At 40.5% G+C, this 26,150-nt stretch overlaps 2 protein-coding genes and 2 long non-coding RNA genes across 4 annotated transcripts in view; all 4 read right to left on the bottom strand.

Moving 5' to 3' along the window:
- Positions 1-26,150, bottom strand: part of LOC145736574 (uncharacterized) — a 276,677-nt gene that overhangs the window by 111,119 nt on the left and 139,408 nt on the right. The window lies entirely within an intron of this gene.
- The window catches only part of LOC145736273 (uncharacterized), a 54,132-nt gene continuing 33,211 nt past the window's right edge, over positions 5,230-26,150 (bottom strand). Inside the window, exon 2 of the long non-coding RNA XR_014179864.1 lies at positions 5,230-5,609. This is a non-coding gene — a long non-coding RNA (uncharacterized LOC145736273). The remainder of the gene's footprint in view (positions 5,610-26,150) is intronic.
- Positions 23,676-24,369, bottom strand: LOC145736696 (uncharacterized). Its single transcript, XM_081991115.1, has 2 exons — positions 24,137-24,369; positions 23,676-24,019 (listed from the first exon to the last, which is right to left on the bottom strand). The coding sequence occupies exons 1-2, from the start codon at positions 24,303-24,305 to the stop codon at positions 23,676-23,678; spliced, it is 513 nt and encodes a 170-aa protein (XP_081847241.1). The 5' UTR covers positions 24,306-24,369.
- On the bottom strand, positions 24,933-25,743 carry LOC145736695 (uncharacterized). Its single transcript, XM_081991114.1, is given in 2 exon segments — positions 24,933-25,370; positions 25,372-25,743. Coding segments are annotated over 2 exon segments (810 nt in total).

The raw sequence follows: 26,150 nt of genomic DNA, 5'->3' as shown, positions 1-26,150 counted from the left end.
GCAGCCCCTTCCAATATCCATTGTTACCCTTCCACTCTTCACCCTTCTCCCATTTAAAAAATCCCAGGCACACTAGCTCATGGTAGTCGGGACTCCATCCACTTTCATTCTCTCATCCACATATGGAGGCCACGCCATATTGAAAGCATTTTTCAAATCAAGCGTGACCACCAACACATGCCACCCTCTTCCTTTATACTCCCCCATTTTTTCCATAATGCACTCCAGAGCCCCGACTGCATCTCTCCCTGACCTAAACCCAAACTGCCTTTCATTGAATAACCCCATTCTCTCATACCAATTCACAATCCGCCTATTAATCAACTTGTCCAGAGTCTTTCCGAATGCTGGAAGCAGGCTGATCGGCCTTACCCCACCTCCACTCTTGGGCAGCCATCTGACCCTTGCCTCCTTCCATACACCCGGAAAGACACCAAACCTCAAACACGCCCCATACAAAAAAACCAGATCACCCTTCCATACCTCCCATACATGCCTAATACACTCATTGGGTATCCGGTCATCCCCACATGCCTTCTTCGCCTTTTTTTTTTACAGTGGGTAGGGACATACCGCGAGGTGTCGCTTCCTGACCCTTATTAGGGCTTAAGCCTATTCCGTTACCCACCATCACACAAAACCACTCTCAAGGGAACCCATACCGGAGAAGAAGACCCTATTTTTACCCCCTCTTTTTTTTTTTTTTTTTTTTTTTTTTTTTTAACATTAAGTTACTAAACTAAACAATATACACTTAACCTAAAGAAAAAACCTATATGTACATTTAGCCCACGCTCAGACTGCCCAATCCCTATCCTTTGGAATGATTGTCGCTGAATGTTATATCCTAACTAAACAATATACACTTACCCTAAAGAAAAGTGGACCTATATATACATAACACGGTTGATCCGCGCTCCGACCACCTATACTACATATGAATGTTTTTTTTTTTTTTTTTTTTTTTTAACTAAACTAAATAGTATACACCCAACCTAGAGAAAGGACCCATATGTGCATTTGACCCACGCTCCGACTGCCTAATCCCTATCATTTGCAATAGTTGCCTCGCCCCACTCGTTTACCTTCTCCACATCCACTCTATTAACTTTCCCATTCACTCGCAGCTTAAGCTGGTCCCAAATAACCCCCTCGTTTCTCATTCTCTCTCTCGCGGCCTCTCGCTCATCTCTCTTACATTCCTCTCTCACATGGTGAGAGTTTTCCTCCCCCTCACCGCAATCACACCCCCCGCTTTCTCGTAGGCCCATTTTCCTCAGGTATGCGGCCAGGTTGCCGTGCCCCGTCAGAAGCTGGCTCCCCCTGAAGGACAGCGGGAGCCTGTCCGCCCCCACTTCCTTACACACCTGGTAGACCTCCCTACCCTTGGGTGAGGTGTCCCAAGTATCCTGCCACTCTCTCCTGATCCATTCCGCCATTCGATTCTTGATGTTCTTTCTCCCCCACAGCTTCAGCCCTTCCCATCTTCCCGGTTGGCCAAACCATCTAGCCTTTCTGGCCAGGCTGTCCGCTTTCCTCACTCCCTCACACTCCCGTCCCTTCCACTCCACGCCCACCCTATAACCCCTACACGCCAGATCCGCCACCATACTCCTTGCTCTTTCTACGACCCTGTGAAGGCTCGGTTGTTGGACCATGTGAACCGCAATAAGACAATCCGAACAAACCTTATAACGCCCCACTTCCCTTTCCCCTATTGCCCTCAGTGCCTCCCATATACCCAGAATCTCCGCACTAAGACTGTCTCTGTCCTTGTCCTCCCAGAGGCCGATCTCAATTCCACAGTCACTCCATATTCCCACTCCCGTCCATCCATCCTGCACACTCGCATCCACGCAGACGACCTGCACCTCTCCGTCTGACTGATTATCTGCTGCCTCCCAGAGTCCCCATCCCGGAAACGGTCGGTCGTCTTCCCTTGCTCTCTCTCTTTCGCACGCCCTTCTACATTCACCCCTGAACTTGAAGGCCGCGGCGGCCGCCAGATGCCACGGTGACGTGCCATTGACGACCCTGAGGGTCTCCGTGGCAACGGTCCTGTAGCACCGGACCGATGCCAACAGAAACTTCCTCTCCGCCGCCCCCAAGTGCCTTATGACTCTACTGTCTCTCGCCCTTTCCCCCCAGACCTGACTACCGTAGAGCACCGCCGGTGCCGCCACTCTCTCCATGATCGCCCTCACCTTCTCCTTGTCCATCTTACCTTTATTTCGGCAGAGGCCAGTCAGTTTACTGACTGCCTCCGCCGTCCTTCCTCTTACATGCTTTGCATGTTCGATGAACGTGCCCTTCCTGTCCACTCTGATGCCTAGCACGTCTACCCACTCGCCACACGTCACTCTGTCATCCCCCAGTCTCACCACCGGAGGTCTTATTCGTCCAAAGTTCTCGACGAACATTGTTCCGGTCTTGGCCTTGTTGTAGCGCATGCGCCCCGTTTTCTCCCATCTTTCACTCAATTCCCAGACCCTCTCCCACCTTCTTTCAATCTCCTTCACAGACACCCCGCTGACTAGGACCACTTGGTCGTCAGCGAAGGCCCTCCGGAATCCAAACTGTCGCTCGCTGTAACGCCCCTTCCTCTCATACCAGTTCACCAGCCTTGCATTCACTAGCCGATCGAGCAGCTTGCCAAGTGTCGGCAGCAGACTGATTGGCCTGCAACCCCCACTTTTTTTTGGCAGCCACCTGATCCGCGCTATCTTCCACACCCTTGGAAAAACTCCCATCCTCATGCACGCGTCATACACCCTCATCATTCCCTCCCTCCAAGATTCCCATACATGCTTCACACACTCGTTGGGGATCCGGTCGTCCCCACACGCCTTTTTCCTTTTCAGACCGGCGATTGTCCTTTCCATCTCCTCATCTCTGAGGGCTACATCATACCTGATGTTGACCCTCCCTTTCTTCCTAGACCGTTGGTAGGTCTCCCATTCCCTCTCCTCATCCAGAGTCAGATCTGGGTGGTACTCCCCAAGCATTTCCCTATCCCACATTTCACCTGCCCCAATTTCTTTACCGTCCCTAGTCCTTAGTGCGGAGTCCCCCCTTTTTACCCCCCACTTAGCCACAGCTTCCCAAACCTTGTCCCAGGAGTTATCCGTGGTCAGGTCCTCAATTTCTTCGTTCCTATGCAATTTTTTCCTGTGTCTGATGGCTCTTTTAAAACTCTTACGCCCCGCATAATACTCTCTCTGCCTTTCATTCTCACTTTCACTCCCCCTACTCCCCTGGTACGCCCTCCTCAGTCCATCGACCGTTCTCTTTTTGGACTGGAGATCCTCGTTCCACCAGTGGTTTTGGGCCCTTCCACTCCTCCTTACTCTCTTTATCCTCTTACATGCTTCTCTACAGTGGTGCTGCATCCTCTCTGCCTCCGACTCAAGTCCTTCCTTGTCCTCAAATTGACCCCAAACATACTCACGCAGATACCCTCGGAAGCCCTCCCAGTCCGTTCCGTGAAAATCATACACCCACTCAACCCCCTTTCTCTCTGCCAGGCAGCCTTTGACCCTGAACGTCACATATTTGTGATCGCTCAGGGTCTCGGCGTCATGAACCTTCCACTCTGCTAGCTCCAATTCCCTACTCCAGGTTACGTCAACCCAACTCCTTCCATTCGCGCTCTCGAACGTTGGCCCCTGCCTGGGGTCGTTCGCGAGCTCCCAACCATACAATACTGCCATGTCCATTAGTTCATCCCCCCTTTCATCCGTCACCTCCCCGCCCCATGCCACATTTTTTGCGTTGAAATCCCCGGCCAGTAAAACCGGGCCCTCAACGCTTCTCCACACCCTCTCATTCTCTTTCATCCTCCGGTTTGTACGACTCCCCGCTGACGGTTCGTCGTACACCCCGAAAATCCTTACATCACCATCCCTAAATCTAAGAATTAGGCTAGCCACATTCACACTCATCTCAGTCTCTACCGCCCATGCTTGCACACTCTCTCTTGACCAGATAACCGTCTTAGCCTCCAGTTTGCCAAAACGCTTGTACCCCTTCCACTCTGTCTCTCGTTTAAAAGGTTCCGAGAGTATCACCACATCCACTCCGTTTGCCTCCGCAAACTCTCTCATAAGCCCCGTTGCCTCAATCCCTCTGCCCAGGTTGACTTGGAGGAACTTAGCCATTGTAGTTGGTGTTAATCATCCGTTGGTTCAGTTTCCTCCTGTACACCGGACATCTCTTGTCCGATGCACTATGACATCGGTCTCCCCTTGCCACCCCCATCTTTTTGCAGTTTGGGCAATCCCATTCGTCCTTCACCGTACATTCTCTCACCTCATGGCTTCCCCCGCACCTGTTGCAGCACCTATCTTCAGTGCACCTTGCCCCAGTGTGACCGAACTTGCTGCACCGGTAGCATACCGCCAGGTCAGCAAACTCCTCCACAACGTAGACCATCATGCTCACAGTCACTCTTTCCTTTCGCACCAGCTTCCTGAAGGTATCTCCCTTCAGTTCCACCACCACATTCTCTACACCCTCTCTCCTGCAAGGCCTTCTGAAAAGGACCCTTGCCCCATTCATGCAGTCGCCATACTCGCCCCCCTCCCATAATTCTGCATTCTCTCCGTGAAGAGCCATCAGAATTTCCTCGTCTGTTAGTCCCTTTTCAAGCCCTGTTATTTTGAGTTTCGGGTTTATTCCCCCGTTTTCTCCCACCCTGGCCTCTTTGTTTTCTTTTAGTATCTCCCTTACCTTGTCTCGTTCCCCATTACTTACAAAAGCCGCTATGACCCTGCCTTCTCTAACCTCTTTGAGACCCCTGACCGCGTTTACCCCTGAATTCTTTATAAGCCCCTTAACTTCCCTTATCAAGTCTTGCCCCTTTTTGCCCTCCTTTTCGATGGTTAGCTCGAACCTTTCCGTTCCGTGGGTAGGGACAGTGGGAATCTCGTTAATTTGGCTATGGTAGAATCAGCGCAGAGCTGACATGGACTGACCGAGTAGTCAGTTATGAAGTTATGAATCGGCCGGAGCGTGTGTGTTTACTGCGATACGGCGCTTCCCGTCGTGTTGTTAACACGAGCAGAAGGTTGCGATTGAGCGGCGGCAGGACGAGTGTTTTCCCCGTTGCGCCAGGCTCTGCTCATGAAGGTCTTGTGTATCGAGGACGCCCACTTCAGCGCACTGTGACAACAGACTCGTGTGCAACGGCTGTTCACACGAAACCCTTCTCCACGTCAGTCCTCCAGGGCCTCGCTGGAGTATTTGCTACTACCACCAAGATCTGCACCGACGGCGGCTCCAGACGGCCTCGCGGCCAGCCCTTCTGCGCACACTGCCGCGACCCTCCTACTCGTCAGGGCTTCATGATCGTCAATGACGATCGCACATGCCGCTGACGGTCGAGTATAAGCACGACACTTCAGCGCCATCTATTTTCAGGGCTAGTAACTTCGGCAGGTGAGTTGTTACACACTCCTTGGCGGATTCCGACTTCCATGGCCACCGTCCTGCTGTCTTAAGTTACCAACGCCTTTCATGGTATCCTATAAGCGTCGATTTAGGCGCTTTAACTCGACGTTTGGTTCATCCCACAGCGCCAGTTCTGCTTACCAAAAATGGCCCACTTGGCACTCTGAGTGTGAGTGAAATGCCAACCACCCACCACTGGGAAATAACATATATCTGAAACGAAATGTGATGGATTGACTACAAACGAATTTCGGTAATTAATCATGTGATGGACTTAATTCATAATCATAAGCGCATTTTCTTGTTGTAACCTTAAAGTTTAAAGTCCGTAATGCATTATATTGGTTTATACAAAATTCCATGAACATATTCATAACTAATGACCTTGAAAGATGGTTAATTTCAACTTTTAAAATACAATTATCAATAAAAACTAAATCTGAATCTGTCAAATACTAAAAGAAATGTATTGGTTAGATTGCAAACTTTTAATATTTTGAATAGTTGAAATAAAAACAACCGATTTCATAACCAAAAAATGAATATTGTGTTATTATTAATTGATGAATAACATTTGACAGAGAAAAATAATAAATTTATGAATTAAGAATAAGAAATTGCATTGCAACACCTTTCTCGTAAATGTAGTAAATTAAGAAATAATTTTATGATAAACTATTTATAATTATTAATTTTGTTTATGGAATTGCATTGAAAGCAATTTGTGCATATAAACGTCGCCAAAAAATATATACGAATACGAATTTCTGTAATTAATCATGTGATGGTTCTGAAAAGAACCTTTGTTCAACGTCGTCGTCGTCGTCGACGTCATCAGCAGTATAAAGTTGAGCTGAAACTAACAAAAAAAATTCACTTTGACCTGTCCTTGCCTAAAGGAAGGGTTAGAGGTTACAGTATTTTTTTTTTCAAAAGTTTTTTGGGGAGAAAAACTAAATTTTAGTGTTACTGAGAGTCAATTAAATTAAAAGTTGGGGAATATTTTATATATACTTTTTATACCTGAAACGTGATGAGAAAATTAAGGACAAACGAATTTCTGTAATTAATCATGTGATGGTTCTGAAAAGAACCTTTGTTCATCGTCGTCGTCGTCGTCGTCGTAGCCGTCATCATAAAGTTGAGCTGAAACTAACAAAAAATGTCAATAGTACTTTTAAAAATGTAAGAAAAACACTTTGAGCTGTCCTTGGCTTCGATCAATGTTGTTGCATGCAAAAAATATGCAAACAACACATTAATCTACTAAGCCCTTCCACCCACGTCAAGGTCACACAGCCATGGAAGGGTACCTTTTAGATTAGAAACAGGTGAATAAATATTTCACCTAAAACTTATCTATTTGTTGTTACCCCAGTGTAATTGTCATACTCGTACAGTACTTGAATTACACTAAAGTATTTGTCACAACATAAAGCATTTAAAGTTGTAAAAATTTAATGAATGAAATACTAAAAAAAAGTTGGGTACGTTAAAATGTGTGTTTTATGTGTGTGTGTTAGTATTTAAAGTGATTACACTTAAATGTCCAGATTCAAGTGTTTTAGTACCACTTTAAACACTTGTGTCGTTTGTGTATTTTTTGGTTTTTTGTTTTTAAATTTTTTTGGATTTTAATTTTAAACATTTTTTTGAGCAAATATACAATATGTAAAGTTGTATCGAAATGTCATATTATCGAACAAATTTCTAAGTAAACTTTACATTCTGTATATAAATTTTTTTTTGGGGTTTTTTTATTCCTATTCTATTATCTTCTATATCTACAACAGACCAGAGGGGAACTTAAAAACTATCGCACCTAAAACTAACAATATATTTTTTGGGTCAATTTTAAACACCTACAGACTGTACGTGCGAGATCATCTAAAAAACGTACCAAATTTCAGATTGACCACACCAATCTGTAAACATTTTAATTTGATTTTACATTTTTTTAAATTTTTTTGGAAAATATAAAACATTTAAAATTGCCTAGCAAGACCAAATTCGTCTACACTTTTGTATCAATTTAAAATATTTATATTAATTTTTTATTTTTTTTTTCCCTTCTTTGAAGGGGGCTGTCCAAATCGGGTAATAGCTTTCATCGCTTTGCGCTGACGAATTCTCGCCTCGATTTCCGCTATTTGTCTCGTTTCATCCCTCTGATCCTCTGTCAGTTGGTCGCTAATCGTATCCGAGGTGCCAGGCATATCAGCGACGGATTTGCGCATTTTCAACTCCACATCGGTGAGATCTGGACAAATGGGGTTGAAAAATTGCTCTTTTGCAATTTGCACCAGGTGCGCCTCGCTCACTTCTCCGTCACTGTCCTCGATTTGTTCTGGCGTCACAGTCGGTTTCGGCTCTTTTTCGACCCATTGCTCCTCTGCTGATGATGATGATGATGATGATGATGGTGGATGTCGTGGTATAGCAGAGGGCAATGATCGTAGCAGTAGTCCAGGTTGTGGCGGACCTCTTGGCGGCCGAATCTGCACGTCTGACAAAATTCGAATCTTCGACGATGATTTATGCGTGCCGGCCTGTGATGATTGTGATGGTGGTGCCAAGTAGGTTTTTGGTTCGTTGTGTCGTTTATTTCGTGGGCGCGCTCTAGGTGGTAAGGCGATTGGTGGTGGCATCAACAGAGCGTCTCGGTCGTAAATGGTCGATAGTCGATCTCCAATCCGCCTGGTTCCATCAACACGTAATACCGCCGTGTCCAATGGGGGCAACAATAATTGTGGCAGCGACAATAATCGTGGTGGTCCACCATCATTACCGCCATCACCATCAACCACATTGCCACCATCGGGACCAACGACTACAGTATTGACGTTTTGATGGGCCTGTTTGCGTATATTATGTACGACTACAGGCGGGTCCGGTCTTACCGTAAACACTTCGCGGTGTACCACATTCCGCGTAGTAGGAAATGTGAAACGACCTTGCATCGGATGTGGCCCCACGAAAATTCGAACCTGTGCAGGATCGCCGACTCGCGACATGGCGACATACAACTGGCCGTGAGCAAAGCAGGGACTAGTGAGCGCAATCCCTACCCGCTTAAAAGTTTGTCCTTGCGACTTGTTGACAGTCATAGCGAATGCAAGGCGTACCGGGATTTGAGTTCGCTGTTGTTGTTGCTGTTGTTGCAGCTGCTCCTCCGGGTACAATATTGGCGACGACATCTTCTGTGGCTGGTGGAATGGCTTGTACCACAGGTGATGGTGGTGGTGGTGTTCGCACAATCCCGTCGTCGTCCATACAGATGTTTAGCATCAGTTGTTCGATTGCATCGTCGCCAATATTGTTATTGTCACGATCGGGGGGTGGTGGCATTCCGTTATTGGCTTGTGGTGCTGCTGCTGGTTGTTGCTGCTGTTGCTCCTGTTGGTGTCTTGCTCGTTAACGGGGCGCCGGCCGATTATCGCTCAGTTGCTCGTCAACGGAGAAGAAGGCAGACCTCACCGGGAAGCAATTCCAACACTTTGTCGTTAATTTCGCTAACTTCGGCATTGGTTGCCAGATCCGGAAGGCCTTGTGGTACGTCATGCCATCCATAATTAGGGATGCTGCAATTCCCGTCCGTGGCCGTGAGTTTGGTGTCGATGGTAGCGCGTAGCAAAATCTGCCGCGTCCTCGTCCTCCTCGTACTCGATGGTCTGTTGGCCCTCAAGGTGAACAGGCAGACATACAACCAAATGACTTCGATCGCTCATCTTAAATTGGAACAGGCGCCAACACGCCTCCATTGAACATTTAACTCACATACCTACAGTCTAGGTCATTACTAATCTCGTCCCAATTTATAGTGCGATGGACTTTATTTTTCGCTTCCATGCGACACATGTCCTCACCCTTCGTTACGTATTTCTACAGATATTTGACGGATGCCAAGGATCCGACGCACTCAAAATTGATGTGACTGATATTTGAGTGCCGCGTAACGATTGTAAGGCACGATATCGGCATTGGTGTACGTAATGTTGTTCGAAATGATCATGTGATTGTTGCGACGTCGACGATATTCAGGGTGTCCATTTTTGACAGTTGAAGCGTTATAGTTTAAATTAGTGACCTCCCGTAGGGCCTTTGGAAAATACTTTTTGCAGGTACCGTCCGCTCTCAAACAGGTAACGTTTGGGTCGCGGGTCGGTCCTCTACACTTTGTATGCAGATAAAAGTCGGCTACCGTTCTATACAAAATCGGTTCGACTTGATAGTCCGGTATCTCGGCTGAAACGACATCGTCGACGCGCTCACGGCTGTTTAGTTTGTCGCGCGGTAAAAACGTCACCAGAATGTGAGCATGAGGCAAGCCTCGTTTCTGAAATTCTATCGTATAGAAATAGTTATGGACGGTACCGTACAATTGTTTCTTGACGATATCGTCCATAAACTCGGTTAATCTAATGTGGAATGCGCGACAAACCAAATCAGGACGGTTTGGCCATTTCTGTTTGTAAGCGAGGTTGTTTTGGATCTCTGGCCAATTCGGGTTCGTCGTAAACGTGATAAAGAGATCCGGCTTGCCATGTCTTGCTATTACATTAATCGCATCGAGGTACTGGCGATTCGTGAAACGCATTCCACGTGTCGACGACGCAGGCAAAATGAAAATTGACCCAACTCGATAATCCGTACCAGCTGCGTTTGCCCTTGTCTCCAAGTACCTTAACAAACTACCATAACTGGCTCGCCATCTAAATAGCTGGTGGGTTTTATGTTACCGGTTAATTCACGGATAGGCGAGATCGAGCGGTGACGGTTCAAAGACTCACTTTGTTGTTGAGTTGGGTTTTGGATGGTGGTAGGCGGTCTTTGTAAGCGATTCGTATCGCGTATCTGTACACGATAGCGATAGAATTCGCGAAAAGTGATTGTCTTCGTCACGTTCCGAACGTGATGGATCTCTTTATCAAAGCCAAATTCCCCATTCGGAAACAGGATCGGGTACACCATGGGGTCGGCCCATTTATTGAGGTTTTTAAGTTCGTGTCTACCCCGACCGTCGCGTGGGTAGATGCACAAATCAACCTCGAAGGGTGGTTCGTTGACAAAAACGGCCGCAATTTCAGAGTCGCACGCGGGCAAACTGTAGTTTCTTACCTCGCGATTAATATTGTCTCTAAATCCGATCACTAAACTGTCGAGAATGGCGTTTCTTTCCTCGGGAGAGGTCGCGGCCGCCTGTTTACGTTGAATTACCTCACTGATGGTTTGGTAACTTTGAATTATCGGATTGACCCGACGCAACATCGTTTCAATGTTACGTATAGTTAGGGCTGCGATGCGGTCACCCAAAAATTCCACCCTTCGATTGACAGCATTATTCGAGTCAACGAAATAATACTGATTAAATTTGAGAGTAATGGTGTCGTCCCTAACCTGTTGGCTATTATTTACCGTTACTTGACCATTACTATTGTCTGCTGCAAAAAGACGAACCGGAATGGCGTGAGTATAGTGGTAAATCTGTCCGCAAATCGTAAAACACCAATGACCACTCACTCCTTCCGGATGAACATCGGTAGGAACAGTCGATTTGAACGATTCCATAGCAAATAAACTGTTTATTGTACGGACGTTGTTTCGAAATTGAACGGCCATCGGTGAATCGTCCGTGAGATATTCAAACATCTCGCGGGGACATGAACCCAACTGCGGTAACACAACATCGCCACTCTTACAGCAAAACTCTTTGCCGACAGATTTTTCTTGTTCAAAGCCCACGGCTAAACACAACAAACACCGTTTTGTTAAATCGCCCACATTGTAAACTGCAACACGGGACTTGGCATCGAGACGCGTGCCCACAGTTATGGCTTGTCTGTAAGTTCGTGTGATTGGATCGGGAGCGTGAACACGTTCCCGTCGTTGTTCCGCCGGTGTTGGTATGTGAAAAGCCGGTAAAAAAGGTGGCGACAGAGGTAAAGGGGGGGAAAGCAGATCAAAATCCGCTGCAAAAACAGGAGACGCAGAAGAACCTTGTGACGACGACGTTGCTGACGAAACTGGGGACAAAACTGGTAAATCAGGTGTAACAACAATATACTCGACAGGAGATGGTGATGGTGGTGGCGATGATGGTACAGACGCGTCAACCAAAATCGGTTCCGTTGCTGTCACGACGTCGTCATCGTCAATTAGTAAAATTACATTGTTGTCATCATTATTTTGAAAAGAAAGCGGTCGAACCGATGAATTGGACAACACGATTTAGAATTACGCGTAGTTGACGCGGTCTTTCGACGCACCGTTCCAGTACCACGCGCAATTCCCTCATCAATCCCACATAATCGAGAGGCGTAAGCAAAACATGCAACTCACGCGGCAACTCTTCCATCCGATGTAATACTACCTGGAGTTCTCGACGACGATCCCAATCAAATCGCTCCAAGGCCACTCGCAGGATGCGGCGCTCCCAATCGAACCACTCGAGCATCACCCTAAGTTGCCGAAGGAACTGTTGTTGGCGCTCGTCGTCGTTGTTACCGTTGTTCATGATGCTAGTCGTCTATTTCTACAAAAACAAATCAAACATTTATTAATTTCACAAAAATTCCCTCTTTTCTAAAAAAACCACTGCCTCAATTGAAAAATTACGTTTTCTCGTTCCACTCAAAACAATGCCTAAACACGTTTCGTTTCCGTAAAAAATAACCGTTCTGAAGATGTTTAAATTAATTTTAAAATGATTCTAAAATTTTTCAAAATTAAAAAAAAACAGTCAAAATGACAGTTTTAATTGTGCAAATCAATTGTAGATGACTTTAAAAATAGAATTAATTTTTATCAAAAAAACACACTTTTTGAATTTTTCAAAATGTTAAAAACAGTTAAAATGGCTGTTTTAATGGCGCTAAATGATTTCAGAACACTTTAAAAATTAATTACAATTAATTTTAAAATAGAAAAAGTAATTTAAATTTTTCAAAAATTTTGAAATTTGAAAAAATTTGTCAAAATGACAATTTTAATAAAGTAGATCTATTGTAGAACACTATAAAAATTAAATGATCAATCGACTTACCTGTAAGGAAGGTTGATCAGGATTATATGAGCAGTCTCGTCGAAATATTACAAAAACACCCTGTAGTAGCTGTCGGCTGCACGAACTTAGTACGACGTTAAAAGAAACAAAAAAATATTCCCCCCACCATTACACACCCTTAGTTCCAGCACCTAAATCTTCACTTGTTGAAAGTATGGATGGTTTTAATAGCTGATGGGTAATAATTAGGGCGTGATTATTAAGAATACTAATTTTTATTGTATCGAAAAGTAGTAGTTCATATGCACACAGTGGAGTAGTGAGTGTAACTTAGTCAAAACCCGAAGAAGTTGAACCCTTAAAGAATAAAAAACCGAGCTAGTAACTTCACTTTTTGACATCAACACTGGGTTTTGATTAAGTTTTTTTCCCCTTCGAGAATAAAAAACGGAGCAACCTGTCACCTCTGTACCAGAACTGGGTTTTTGATCAAGGTTTTTTCCCCCGTGCAGAATAAAAAACCACCTTGGTACATTTGGGTTCAGCTGTCCCCCCTTTTAGAATGACAGTCAGCAGACTAGTGATCTAGTTAAGCCTCTGAAGATGGGTGTCTGAATACACCCGAAACATGTTAGGCAATTAACAACCTTTTTAATAAATATTTGTGGAGATCGACTCTGAGTTTTGATTTCACTTAATTTTTATTGGTTGATTTTCGGGGGGGAATTTTGTAATATTTCGACGAGACTGCTCATATAATCCTGATCAACCTTCCTTACAGGTAAGTCGATTGATCATTTAATTATATTTCGCAGTCTCGTCTCATATTACAAAAACACCCTGTAGATGTTTAAAGAAGTAAAAACCCATCAGCTATAGATTATAGTGTTATAACTATTTGATCAGAAAGAATTGTCAAATTTTAAACAAACGACTTTATTATGGTACCATAATAATTGGCTGCTAACCAAAACATCAAACCAAAAAATAACTAAACTAATCAACAGACCCTTTAAGAATTGCTTCAGCAAAAACGTTAGGTGAATCACGAATGGGCCGATTATAAAATCGACAAAAAACATTCGACTTTTCAGACCAGCCGGCAGTCTTGCGTATAACTTCAATATTAACTCCCGCTTCATAGGCTTTAGAAACTGCAGCATGTTTAATGCTATACCCTGTATAAATATTTGTATTAATTTCACTTCTAGTTAAAACTGACTTAATCCAACGGCAAATAGTCTGAGAAGAAGCTGGATGCAGAGGCTTTTTAACTGTTAAAATAAGACTATCAACACCGGCTGGCCTGACTCTCTCAGTCCTTTGTAAATACATATCTAACGTAGAAGCCACACATAACTGAGGTCTTTCACGAAAGTAAGGTAAACGTAACACTGGTTGTAGCTTATTCCTCCCCGACGTCTTAATGACTTCATCAACAAAAATCTCAAGATAATCATCCGTCCTCTTAATATTACAACCTTTTAACTTACCAAGAGTCTGCATACGATGCGCTGAGACTAATGCTAATAATGTAACGAATTTAAGAGTTAACTCTTTCAAAGGAATTTCCTCTAGAGGATACAAACTTTCTAAAAATACTAACACTGGATGAGGATCTCAAGTAGTGGCATATCTTGCTCTTGGTGGTTTAATATTACGTAAACCCTTCAAAAAACGTACAAGCATAACATCATCAACTTTGTATTAACTATTTACTCGCTCCTGCAGGGCCTTCTGTAGAGTACCCTTACCCCCCTCATGCACTCATCCATACTCACACCCCCCCACAGATCACTATTGCCTTCATAAATTCCCCTTACCAGCGCCTCGTCCGAATACCCCTTCTCCACTCCTGTCAACTTTAACCTAGGCATAACCCCTCTGCCGAACCCAACCTGAAACCTTCTGCACCCTCAAACTCCCTCTTAGCCTTTTCACATTCCTCTTCGGTGTCGAAGACCGCCACCACCTTGCCCTCTACCACCTCGCGCACCATTCTCGCCCCCTTCACCCCAGATCTTCCTATCACACCCCTCACCTCCTGTAACAACTGCTGCCCCTTCAGCTCCCCTTTCCCTACCTTTAATTCAACCCCCCTTTTCTCCGCCCTTGGTGGCGTCCTCCAGGGTTCCCCCTGGCGATTCTCCTTTTGACCCCTTTTCTCAACAATTGCTTCCGCATACGTCTTCTTCTTCTTCCTCCTAGCCTCTTCCCACCCTTCTTCTGCTATACTCTCCCCCCCTTCCGTATCCGTCGTCACCATGGGTATCCTCATTTCCTTCCCAACGGCCCTTTTTCTTATCGCCCCCTCCCTTCTCGCCATGTCTACGTCAACCAAACTCGCACTGTCCGACTCGTAACCCAACCTCATTCGCCCCTCATTCGCTCTACCCTTTCTCACCCCTGTTGTGCTTTTTGGTTCCTGTCTGTCCGCGCTTGCCCCTGCCTTTGCTCCTACATCCTCGTATTCGCTCCTCCATTTATTATTTTTTGCCATGATCTCCTCCAGCCTCTGCCATGTCTTTTCTGCCACCTCGCCCTCTCTTTCTCTTCTTTCCAGTTCCTTCTCTGCCTTCTCCGCCTCCCTCTGCAACCTCCCATTTTCGACCTTCAACCACTCACACCTTTCTCTCAACACCGCAGTCTCCTCTCGGGCCTCCGCCAGTTCCTTTTCCTTTCTATTAAACCTCGAGCTAATCTCATGCATGATTTTCATTACGTTGGCCATATCCCCCAAATTAAATTTTATTTTACCCTTTTTAACAACCCCGGTTTGCTTGATCACCGCCTCCACCAGACTCTCGAAGGCAACTTTCTTTAAAGTATTTTTTTCCCACCCCTCTTTACGCCCCATCGGAGTTTGAAATTCCTGCTCATCCTCATCTACATCCAAGTCATCCGAACTAATTACATCCTCTATTGCTATTTCCGTTTCCTTTTCTTCTTCTAACTGTTTTGCTGACATTTCTTTCTCTACTATTCCTACTGCTATCTCTACCGACCTTTCCATTACTTCCTTCATGTATTCATTTGGTGACCTAACTTTAGAGCTCCTATTAAACACCGCCTGTCTTACACGCTCCTCCCTATCTAATTCCTCTTTTGTTTTACCCTCGTCTTCCTCCCTTTTCCTTTTTTCCCTCTCTACTTCCTTCTCGCTATCTCTACTTCTTTCCATTTCTTTTTCTTTCGCTTTTTCCTTTTCTTTTTCCTTTTCTCTACTTAACATTTTGTGAAGTGAAGGAAGAGGAAAAACCTACTGCGCACGCGAAAAATGTCCAAAAACTATCTTAAAAGCTAAACCTATCCGTGACGCTCCCACAAGCAATGTCACGCTCACTGCGCAGAGTAAAAACCTACTGCGCACGCAAAAATGATCCAAAAACTATCTTATCCGCTAAAACTGTCCGTGACGCTCCCACGAGCAACGTTATGCTCACTGCGCAGAGGAAAAACCTACTGCGCACGCAAAAAATGTCCAAAAACTATCTTAAAAGCTAAACCTATCCGTGACGTCCACGGACAGTACATGTCAGGTCCACGCCCAAACCATCTTTTTCACGATCACTATTTTTGGTCAATACCGCATATTGAACGCAGTACTGGCCCACGCTAGCATCCCACAACATGGCATCTCTCGTTGAAATCCTTCTGGATTTAGAATCTGAGTCGGAAAACGAAGAAATAATTTCATTGTACTCGTTATCGCAAAAAAGAAAGAAAAGACGAAATGCTTACTTAAATGCAAGGAATATCCGAGGAGAGTTTTTGTTAACTGAGGAAGTTCCAGACAACTTATTTACTGGTTGGTTTCGACTCAACAAAACTCAATTTGAGGAAATACACGAATTATTAAAGAATGACATGACGGCGCGAGAATGCAATCAATGCTCAACAACCCATCAGGAGCAAAGAAAAATTGGCCGTGTGTCTCAGGTAAGATTTGAATTGAAAGTTGAAGTTATAACAAAAATTTCTATTTTATTACTTTATTTGAAAAATAAAAACACACGTTTACTAAAGACACATGAACGACCCTAAGGTAATTAAAGTTTCTTGTGTTTCTTCATTTTCCTCTACTAATGCTGGGGAGGATTGGGGCAATGTAGCGGAACATGAAGTTGAGCTGCCAGTTCTCTCGGAGTATGAGGGAGAAAGACATGGCAGAGAAGTAATAGCCCTTTTGTGGTATAATACATTGACAAAAAAAAATTGGTACAGTGCATCACCTTGCAAAGAATGTGGTGAATCATATTGGAGCACTGCTTTCTCATGGCATCACGTTCTTTACTTCTTTTTTCAGCATTCTGTATGAAGCGGCTACTTGGTCGTTTTGTTTATATGTACGGTTAACTACACGTATGTGTAGTGTGGAGATGAGTCGGCAGTCTGACTTGTTTCCAGCTCGGTGGTAGTTTCATTTTCAGGTTCGTCTTGGATAGTTTCAGTTACTGTCTCCCCGTCATCAAGTGGATTGCTTTTCGCCAAAGGTTCTTGCTCTATGTTTGTGCAGGTAGATCGATTTTTCATATATGGTATGAGAAAGTCCATGTGCTGTTGGTATGGGGTTTTTGAAAAATGGTCATTTCTCAACCTCCTCTTTATTTCATTTGCTATAAAAGTTATTAAAAAAATAAAAACGGTATCTGGTACAACTTTTCACGTAGAATCCAATGACGTAGCCGGTTTTTTTCTATTACGTTTAGTTTTTGACATATGGCAGTAAGTTACATTTTTTTAAATGGAACACCCTATATATTTGTACGTCATTTAATTCTGTTCATTTTTACCTTTTCAACAGTGTATTACAACATATAAGTTTGTAAAGGTTAATCCTCTTATTTAAAAAAAAAGTCGTTTGCTAAGTTAAAAAAATGCCAATATCTAAAATACGAAACAAAAACAATCGGAAATCATATAAACTAACACATCAGAAAATTCAATATTAAAAAAAATCTAAATTACAAACAGTTCTACCGTCGCTTTAATAAGAAAAGTGGCCATTTCTATTTTCTACTATTTTTAAGGTAGAAGTTAAAAAAACTGTTTATAAACGACATGTAACATGTTAATATGAACATGATGATTTTGTTTCGACTGTGGGTATTTTTATACATATTATTTAGCCCGTTTTTGTTAAAGAAACGCCTTTTTTCTAATTACCAAGATTAACATTTACAAACTTATATGTTTTAATACACCGTTGAAAAAGTAAAAATCAACAGAATTAAATGACATAAAAATATATAGGGTGTTCCATTTAAAAAAATATAACTTAATTAACTTATATTTGCATTTTATGGAAAAACAGTGGCGTACATTTTTTTTGCAAAAATGGTCAATAACTTGTTCAATTAGACGCCACTGGCAAATATAAAAAATATATTTTTTAATGGCAAAACGAAGTTTATCGTTGACACCTAAAAAGTTTTATGAAAATATCTCTTATTGTTTTGATGAAATAAATAAATTTAGATTTTTTTACCCAAACTTTAACACCCTGTATCTACATAACGAAACATCTTTGAACTATGGTTTATATAGCAAATTAAAGTTATTTTTTGACGTTTAATCAAACCCTAAAATATGACGCATTTATCGTGAAACATCCTATATAACGCATTTATTATGGAACACCGTGTTGACTGATTCATCTTAAGTAATTTCGACTTTTTTAAATGGAACAGCCTGTATTTCTTATTTTTCTGATAGCTTTTACAATTCAACTTTTGTGAAATATGTCATATACCTACCTAATTTAAATGTCTGCGATTTATTTATATTTTTTAACTTTTACCTGCATTTTTTGTTATCTTAACTAAACTATAATCTGAAAATTGTCTTTAACAATTCAATTGAACAATAAACATTTTAAATTGTTGTGGTTAATGACATACAAAATTAAAACATTTGTTTTTTTATAAATTATACAGGGTTATTCACGATATTCTACACGGAAAATTGTGACTAAAGTATTCACTTTCAACAAACTTTTAATTTTGGGATGGATGTAGACCTATTGGAGGTATCTTTTGAAAATATTTGCAAGATTTACCGGTTGTCCCAAATGCAGAAAAAGTATCAAAGTTATATTTTTTCAAATGGAATACTTAGTATTTTATTTGATTTTCAGAATGTACGTTGCAAATAAAAGGAAATGACATTGAGGTTTGGTACGTCTAAACTGTACAGTTTCTCAGATATTCGTTATTTTGTAAAAATTTACAAGGTTTACTGTTTAATCACTCAACCTATGTTTGAAGTTTGATATCAATCAAAATTGGCTTGGGAACTGCTAAATGATCAAGTTTTAGGATCCATGGGTGAGAAATTGTCTAGCTCATACAGGATGTCTCAAAATTTTTCTCCCAATAATTCCAACCTTTAAACTTTAACAACTTGTCAAAATCAAATTGAACACCACCTATTTTATGATTAAAGTAGATGCAAAATTTAATTATCTACCGAAAATTATTGAGGTCTCTTATGACTGACTAACTGTTTGCGTTTTCTTGGAAAGTTAACATTTCTCGAACTCGCACCGATTTTGAGTGATTTTTGATACCCTTGAGAAATAACCACAGATTATCGAATTAGCGAAATTTTTAGGAGTATATCCATTAAGATACTTAATAATGTTGCTGAAGGACTCAAAAACGGAGCGGGTATGTTTGTGTTTGTAGTCGAATTGTCGCCGTTTTAAACCTTTTTTATGAATTATTTTTGTAACTTGGATAGCAAATTTACAAAGTATTAAGCCACTAGTTAATTCTAAGCTTTACTCAGATTAGAACGATTGATATGTAATTGGAAAAGATACCAAGTGATCTTTGAACGGTATCAAAAATCAGTCAAAGTCAGCTCTATTTTAAGAAATGTCGATTTTCCAAGAAAACGGTAACAATTAGCGGTATGAAACCTTAATAATTTTCGCTAGGTAATTAAATTTTGCATGTAACCATAAAATTGGTGGGGTTCCATTTGAATTTGACAAGTTTATACTACTTCAAAATTTTAGTTGATTAAATTTTTTGAGACCCCCCCTGATATGAGCTAGACAATTTATGACTTTTGGGTCATAAAACTTAATCTGTTATCAGCGCCCAAACCAATGTTGGTCAATAAATCTCAAAGGAAGGTTGAATGTTTAAATGTTAATATTTCTTCTACATTTTTACAAATTAAGGAATATCTGAGGAACTGTTAAGTTTAGACCTAGCAAACATCAATGAACTTCAATTAATTTTTATTTTCAACGTAGATTCTGAAAATAAAGTAATATACTAGGTGTTCCAATTGAAAAAACATGACTTTGATACTTTTTCTGCATTTGACCGTTTTCGAGATATTTAATGTTTGAATATTGCTTTGCTAATACGGTTAATGGTTAAAGGGTAAAGTACATTTACAAAATTCATAAAAACCTTTAAAAAAAAGTGAAAAAAAGAACATTAAATTTAGAACAAATCTATGTGTACTCTTCCTCTACCTAACTTCAACCGTTTCTGACAATAACAGTTTTTCTTTAAAGTGAGTATAAAATCGTAATCCATACTAATCTGAATACGGACCCCTGTTTGTGCTAAGTTTTATCCAGTTTTGTATTTGACAAATATCTGTCAGAACATGTTGTCGTTATAGAAACGACATCTAGTCATTAAAAGTCAGAAACGGTTGAAGTTAGGTAAAGGAACTGAGGACAAAAGGTCACATCGGCAAGCCTTTCAGGACTTGAGAATTTAATTAATGTTTAGACTACCGTTTTGCTGACAGTTCCACCATTTTTATGAAACATCTAGGAAACGGTGCAAAATAGGTATACGGTAATATAAGTATTAAGAATAATTCCTAGCCTTCTTGCTAATAATTAAAAAAAAAAGAATAGAAACAAGGTGTTCAATTTAAAACTTTTCTTCCCTAGGGAGGAAAAGTACCACCAGTAAAAGTCACACTGTCTAAAGACACTTTGTCAGTTTCTTGACAAATTGACAAACATATCTTTAGTAACAACACCTTCTTCAACCAGGTATTAACATAATATTTAACTGCTGCTTTTAACTATGCGCAAATAACTATTTCCTACGACCTCTATTGAAAATAAAAGTTTTCTCCCTCATTTGAGAGATGAAAATATCACTTTCACTACCTAGGGAGTAATTAGAGAATTTTAAACTAAAGCCTGTCTGAATATTATGGACTTTCTTTCGTTTGTTATCTGTTTAATGACTTTTTAAATTTTTTAATTTGCTTGAGTATCTCAGGTTGGTGCAAGTGGGTACTCTCGCGCTACACATACCAGGTGTCCAAGAGCACCCTGGACATAGGAGATTAACATGGGAAAACGGTTTTGAATTTTTTGCGCCTGTACGGTTGATTTGATTGAAAAAACGTAATAATGAAAGTTGTAGTACCTATCACGGACTAGTTTTGTGTATTTTTCGGATTTTTCGGATCTCTAACTTGAGCCTTTTCGTCGTAAAACACGAACAAAAATGCAAAAATTTTAACTTTTTACCTGCACTGTATAAGCGGTATTATACGTTAAGTTACGTATACGAAAACATGCGAACAGATGTGTATGGTAAATACCTTCTTCGCAACTGTGCGTATAATTTTTATACGTTTCTAAACTCGTTTATGGACCAGTAATAGACCACCTGTGTGCTAGATTGAATGGTAATTCAATGTATAATGAATTTTTATACTGATTTTATGCTACAATATAAATTCAAGCTTCAGCTAACATTGGTTAAAACCGAGTTAAAACTTAAAACACATTGACATTTCTTATATTCTCGTGATAATATTTGTTTTTGTTACAGATATTCTTCCGGTGAAGCGAGAAGCAAAAAAAGGTCATCCAGGTCAATCTTGGATTTTTTTAAATTTTAATAATAAACTAATGATTGGGGCTCGGGTGGTGTGTAGTTTTATTTGCGATTTCGATTTGCTGTTATGCCATATGCAGCATTGTTCTATCCACAATATCTGGCCGAATACTTTTCATTTAATTTCCAACGAAATGCTGAAGTATTAGAAATATTGTCATTACTTTAAATGTCAATCTACGCATGGCGAACTGAGTAACTGTGCAGAAGTTGACATTGGGAGTGATCAAGGACCAGCAATCAGTAATATCTATCTAACGTACAATTTATTTTCCAACTGATTAACATCCTACAGCAAATTTAACTTTTTGTGTCTGCTCAGCTCCTATTTATATCGAAGAATTAATGCTAATCACATGTGTTTTCTAAGAACTATGCATAATGCCCAAACGGCATTTGGACGTTGATCCAACGTTCGATTAACCGACGTTGGGGCGACGGCATTTCTACTCGTATTTGCACTATTTTGGGGAATACAAATTTGAGTCGATTGGACGTCGGGTCACGACTAATACGGTATATTAACCCTTTCAGTCATGACGCTTCTAAAAACATTTTGAAAAAATTTGGCGTTTTGAGAGAAAAATATTAATTTTTTTATGATTTTTCGTGAATTAGCCTATTTGGCCGTGACGTGATGCCGTCGACGAAAGACAATATGTCGTAAGTGGAAAATTCATATACATATACGTTGAGGACATTTTATTTATTAAAACTCTTATTTGTTATGAAACTTATAAAAACAGTTATTACCCTTAAAGCAGCACAAATGTAATTCACATTTTACATAATAAACATGTGTTTTTGAAGAACAGCCTGGCAACTTGCACCTGGTATTATTGGGCTTGTCATCTGTGGATAATGATCAACTCCATCTAGTCTTTTCTTTTACTGGTTTACTTTCAACTTTTTGCAGTTTTGGAGAAGGTTTTTCAGTGCCGTTTTGTAAGCTTGGCCTACCTCGTTTGGATGACTGCGCTATATACAAGTTTTTCGGCAACTTTATGACGAAATTGAAAAAGATCGTAAGTTTTGCTTCTTCTTATACCCAAAGATTCGTTTTTTTTTCTATACTCTAGCCAAGAGTTAACAAGTACAACGTCAAATGCATGGGAGATCATTCCAAGTGTCCATTTTCTAGATCTTACATGGGATCGATACAATCGCAACGACAAGTCGGCCTTATCCACACCTCCCATATTTACGTTATATATTCTTACAGATTCTGGTCTGTTGGGTTGCGCAAAGCTGAACCAAATGCCGTTTTAAAAATTTCGATTTTCCGAGTACTTCCGAAGATATCCGAAAAAAACTGAAAATTTGATTTTTTGTTTTTATTTATTTCTAACCTTATTTGAGGAGATGTCCCAAAACTAAAAGCATCTTTTCATTGCCACTTTTCTCCAGCTATTCGATGATGGATTCCAATTTGCCACACGACGTTTCGTTTTTTGGCAGTCATAACCAACTTTCTTTTTTCTTATGGGCGCCATATTCGATTTTTAGCCCACCAAATAGTACGTTTTATTCTGATTTTAGTGATGTATAATAAGTTATGATTTGCTTCATAAATGGCAAACTAATTCAATAAAAACGAATCATACTTTAGTTGGCTTTGAGTTAATGGGACGTTTTATGAAATGTCATTATTTGACAGTACTTGTCAAACACGAAAATTCGGACGATCATTAGAGCAAGTCAAGCATAGTTAAAAATGTATCTAGAAAAGAAACCGCCGCACAAAATACTATTTTACAAGCTATGCTGAACTATTTAGGTTGGCGACGTCATGACCCACTTGTGGGCACGCGGCGTTTTCTTACTGGACATATGTGCCCACCGGTGGGGCACGGACTATTGGGTGTTATATTGCTTATAGAAAGCTACGTTTATATAGAACATCTTTGAATTTGGAGCTACGGCTGTACCACGGATTTATCTAGTGGTTTCGTAGAATTCGGAATTTTGAGATTAGAACGAACTAGGGTCAACTGACCAGTAAATGAACGATTAAGGCTACTTCTTCTTTTACATTTGTTGAAAATTATGAATAAAGTTGAAATGTACTTACATTTTTTTACATATTAATTTGTTTGTTTATTCTCCTAAGTATTATGGAAACAGTACTATATGGAGGATAACTGGTTTTAATATTATTTAGTATTTGTGTAACAATGTCACAATTCCTAGTAAATGAACAGATCAACCTAATCATTGAACAACAAAACTCCAATAAATGAACATTTTATTTTATTACACAAAAATACAAATTTTTTAAAAACATATTTACTTAGAAGCTAGTAATAATATAATTACTAGCTTTATAAAAAACTTCACATTTCCACAGAAAATAAACCATTTGAAATATGTTTTGGTTCAGGAATTTTTTTTAACACTTGTTTACTCTGGTACCAGATTTTATCAGGTACTTTTGGCCATTGTTTGTAATTTTTTTTTTCCATTACGCTTATTTCATACTCATCTTCAGTTATACTCATCACTTTTCCAGGGTATACTTTGTTTCCATATCTAACCGCCACATAGTCATTGATAATAAATATTTTGGTTGCAGCCGACTTCTGCTTCTTAGATTTCCGATTAATATCGCCATTGTCGCTATTTTGAAGTCCTTGATTCAATTGTCCCGATACTTTCTTAGCTTCTTCTACTATTATTCCTTGTTCGCCCAAAGTTGTTGTTTCACACTTATTTATTTCAGAAAGTTGTCTTGTTTCTCTTCTTTTTTTTGTTTGCAGCGTTGTAGACTCATTTTTTGAAATATTTTCCATTTTACGTTTTCGACTATTTTTAGCGTTTTTAATATTACCACTTTTTTCTTTTTGGTTTTTCTTTTCCTCTCTTTCAAATTTCCTCTTTTTTACTTCTTCACATTTTAAATTTTTCTTCATTTCTTGTTCCTTATGATACTGGGCCCATTTATCGGAAGTTATGGCAAATGGCATTATCACACGACTGTTAACTTTGTTCTTTGGTTTGTTTTCTTGTTGCGGCCAATATAGATGTTCATTCCAGAGGTTATTAAGTACAGTTTCTTGAGCATTTCCTATAACAATATTTGAAATTATATTAACCTTACATTTAGTATCACATTTTGTGTCAGTCTTATCAAATGCCTTTTCAGGTACAGTGCGAACATTATCGATTGTATCAAATACCTTATTCAGAACATCATCTAGAAATTCCCTGCAGACATTAGTACTATCACAGTTTTGAGTATTTACATCATTGTTGACTTTTAGTTTTTTATTAACAGCATCTAGATCAGGCTCGATTGAGGCTCTGTTGGGGTTAAGTCCTATGACATCCGTGCAGATGTTTTGAAGTAGAACGTCTTCTTCTATAGTACCATAAGTATTATTTAGAGGGCTTATTGGAACTGGTGTATATACAATTCCATTTATTTCTAAAGGTAGGTCATTTATAAATGACTCATTTAAAGGATCTTTGTATAAGTTGGGTAAATATGTATCTCGATTCGATTCATCAGTGATGGGGGCTTGTTCTTGTCCTGCCTTTTGTTTACAAAGTCTCCAAAATAAGTACATGTCTTCTTGTTCACAATCATTAAGTCAATTTTCATTCTCGTTAATTGTATCTTTCTCTAAAAACTCTTCCAACACTTTAAGGCAAGAGACATAATCTTGATTTGTAGCTTTATTTTCAAGCCCAAAGATTTCGTTGCGCCTTGTAGATATACACTTGGTGTAATCTACCGCATCCGGGTTGAGTGGAAACAAACCACAAATCTTAAATCCATTTGTAATTGTGGTGACCTTACAAGCATTATCAAATGCTTCTTTAAAACGCAAACTAAAATTATGACGTGTAATATGCGTATTTGAACTCTGTTTGTGTTCTCGACACACTTTTTTCCATTCTGCCTTAAGGGGTCGAAAAATACTGACGTCGCAGGGTTGCAAGATATGAGTTGAGTTAGGGTATAAACAATAGAGAATTATTCCCTTCTCTATACAGAACCCGTGCAGCTCCATGTTGTAGTGAGACGTGATGTCCGTCTATGAATAAAATAACCGGAAAACCAATTCTCATTCTTAACAGCCAAGGAAAAAATACATTTGCAATATACTCGAAAAATGTTGCTGAGGTCATCCATCCCGAATCGGATCTGCCAATAGCCCATTCTGCTGGAACGGACAACGACAGCTCTTTTGGTATTCTTTTTTATGGAAAGACGATCATTGGCGGAACGCCAACGCCAGCTGCACTATAATTACATAGCACGGTTATAGATTCCTTTTCGTTCCCAGATGCTATTTCGTAAAGGTTTTTAAAACTGCTCCTCGGGCCCAAAACTAATTTTATACATGTTCGCATGCCAGTCTCATCTGCATTATTTTTTCTGTTTGGATCGGTCATCATGTCCATTATATTTTTATCGTCAATAAACTTTTTTAGCTCGGAAAACCATTGGCGAATTGCAGTTTCTGTTACTGAAGCCCGGCTCTTAGAAATTATTTCCGTGTTTCGCTTTGATATCTCAGTATGCCGTTGTAAAAATAGTTTCAACCATTTATCTCCTGGTCTGTCATCAAGAAATGGGTTTGGTCTAGACGCAATCTTTAAAACCTTTTGAACTGAGTCTTTTACTTCATTCGGGTGCATAGGAAATCCTAACTTGGCTTTATCCAAAATCCATTTCTTGATTCGTTCTTCCTCCGAATAAGTTAAAATTGGCGAAGGGCCCATTTTTCGTGCGTTAGGAACTTTACCAGTTATTTTGTTATGAAGTGTTGATTTCGGGATTAAATACTTTGAAGACGCTTTGT

This window comes from Ips typographus, linkage group LG12 (assembly GCF_016097725.1).
Source record: "Ips typographus isolate SLU linkage group LG12, UJ_Ityp_2.0, whole genome shotgun sequence".
Lineage (NCBI taxonomy): Eukaryota > Metazoa > Arthropoda > Insecta > Coleoptera > Curculionidae > Ips > Ips typographus.
Note: the sequence above shows the minus strand (reverse complement) of the source record. Positions and strands in the feature narration are given on the sequence as shown.

Coding starts and splice junctions, on each gene's coding strand:
- LOC145736696 (XM_081991115.1), bottom strand. CDS start 24,305: ATGCCATTTGCCATAACTTCCGATAAATGGGCCCAGTATCATAAGGAA. Junction 24,020..24,136: donor CGCTAAAAATAGTCGAAAAC/GTAAAATGGAAA, acceptor TGGGCGAACAAG/GAATAATAGTAGAAGAAGCT.